Raw genomic sequence first — 1942 nt, forward strand, 5'->3', positions numbered from 1 at the left:
AGAGAACACATGGCAACATTGCCAATAGTTGAACATTGTTGCTGTCAATTCAGCATTGGTTCGCTGATACCAGGTGCCCACAAAAACCAACGAAAGGAGAACTTGAAATGTACCCACAGATGGAACTTTCATAGCATTATTTGTGCAACTAAAAAAGACGTCACAGGCTCATAACCTTTGAACAGAAAAATCCTTTCAAAGAACCGCTCCCATGTTAAATTACTGAGCCAACAACAAAGCCACCAACGGTCACTGCTTCTTCTCGATTCCATGAGACATGTTGTAGACACCACGACCCTGTTCGCACAACAAGATACAGGTCCCTGGCTAAACGGTAACAAGAACATAAAAATAGTTACAATCACGACTTCTTCTTTTTTGCAGGGGAGTTACAATCATGATCATGAACAGACAAAGCTCCAAACTTATAATCATGAATAGGCTCGATGCCGCGAGCGCGAGGGGGATGCCGACGGAGGTGATCGCATCGTAACGCCCTTTCTGGTGAGTGTGCCTGCCCAAGCTCTGGAAATATTGTTGCTGCTTAAAAAGCCTCTCACGTGGCAAAAACGGCGATTCTGTCATCTGCATTAGTGCATCACAAGAAAAGAAACTAAGACTGCATGTAGCAAGGTGGAAAAAAAGAGTGGCAAATCTTCGGAAAGAACTGAGCAGTGTATCGGGTTATATATAATCGTTGATATGAAGGGCTGGGCTGCAAGGTGTAAACATAAGAAATGTAATCAGGAATCAGCATTGTTGGCCTCTGGCCTTAAATCGGTCTATGGGCCTAGCATCCACAAAGATGACTTCTTTCTAGAGCTCACCTCCCAAAAACCGGTCGATAGAACAAAATGGCTGGTCAATGGAGACTTTAATCAAATTAATCATGCCAGAGACAAAAAACGTGCTAAAGTTGATCGCAGTTGCCTTCTGAGGTTCCGTAATACTATGGCGAATTGTAGGCTAAAGGAAATTCATCTACAGAACCGAAAATTCACTTGGAGCAATGAACGCTCTAATCCAACGATTGAGATGTCGAGTTCAGCTCCTATATTTTACACGCTTTATCATCCTAGCGCTCTAACCACTGTCCATTATTGCTTGCTAATGATGATGGCCAAGGAGACCCAAAACATTCCTCTTCGAGAATTACTGGACAAAGATGCCTAGATTCAAAAAGGTTGTCGCTGATGCTTGGAATGAAGAATCCATTCATGTGGAGTCCTATCAAAGGCTCTTTCATAAGCTAAGGACTACTGCGAGTAGGCTGCACTCTTGGAGCAAGTCACTTTTTTCAAACGCAAAGATACAGTTACACATGGCCCTGGAGGTAATTTTGCTTCTCGATTTGGCTCATGAGTATAGAGAACTCTCCCATGATGAAGCTGACATCCGGAGAAGTCTAAAGAGGAAGATCATTGGATGGGTTGTACTAGAGAGATCAAGAAAGAGGCAAAACTCGAGAATAACTAATCTGAAAGAAGGATATGCTAACACCCATTACTTCCACTTGTTGATGAACCATCGTAAGCAAAAAAATGCATCCATCGCCTCAAGCACAATGGTGGTTGGGTCACTGAACACAAGCAAAAAGAAGATATTATCCACCGTCACTTCAAGAACATTGCCAAAAAGAGACCCTCGCGCAAAACGGATATCAACTGGGGCATTATTCCTACTCCTGATTGTGACCAACATGGATTAGATGATGCCATCTCTAAGGAGGAGGTCAAGGCTACAGTTTTTTCCATGCCAAGTGATAAGGCCCCAGGGCCAGATGGATTTACCGGTGCCTTCTTCAAATCCTTCTGGAACATCATTAAGGTTGATATCATGCAGGCTATAAATCGCTTCTCGAATCTACATGCCTCCCATTTGCATTGGCTAAACTGAAGGAAATATGCCCTAGAGGCAATAATAAAGTTGTTATTTACATTTC

The 1942-nt window shown here is 42.9% G+C and overlaps 1 protein-coding gene across 1 annotated transcript; it reads right to left on the minus strand.

Moving 5' to 3' along the window:
- Positions 1-249: 249 nt before the first annotated feature.
- On the minus strand, positions 250-591 carry LOC125528013. The gene is made up of 2 exons (XM_048692526.1): positions 430-591; positions 250-297 (listed from the first exon to the last, which is right to left on the minus strand). Exons 1-2 carry the CDS (start codon positions 589-591, stop codon positions 250-252), a joined length of 210 nt encoding a protein of 69 aa, XP_048548483.1.
- Positions 592-1942: the final 1351 nt, after the last annotated feature.

This window comes from Triticum urartu, unplaced genomic scaffold, assembly GCF_003073215.2.
Source record: "Triticum urartu cultivar G1812 unplaced genomic scaffold, Tu2.1 TuUngrouped_contig_4570, whole genome shotgun sequence".
Lineage (NCBI taxonomy): Eukaryota > Viridiplantae > Streptophyta > Magnoliopsida > Poales > Poaceae > Triticum > Triticum urartu.

What these genes read in the sequence shown, in the direction of transcription:
- LOC125528013 (XM_048692526.1), bottom strand. Translation starts at nt 591, where the DNA reads ATGCAGATGACAGAATCGCCGTTTTTGCCACGTGAGAGGCTTTTTAAG. An exon ending in CATCGAGCCTATTCATGATT is followed by an intron (nt 298 to 429) that starts ATAAGTTTGGAG and finishes TTGTGCGAACAG; the next exon opens with GGTCGTGGTGTCTACAACAT.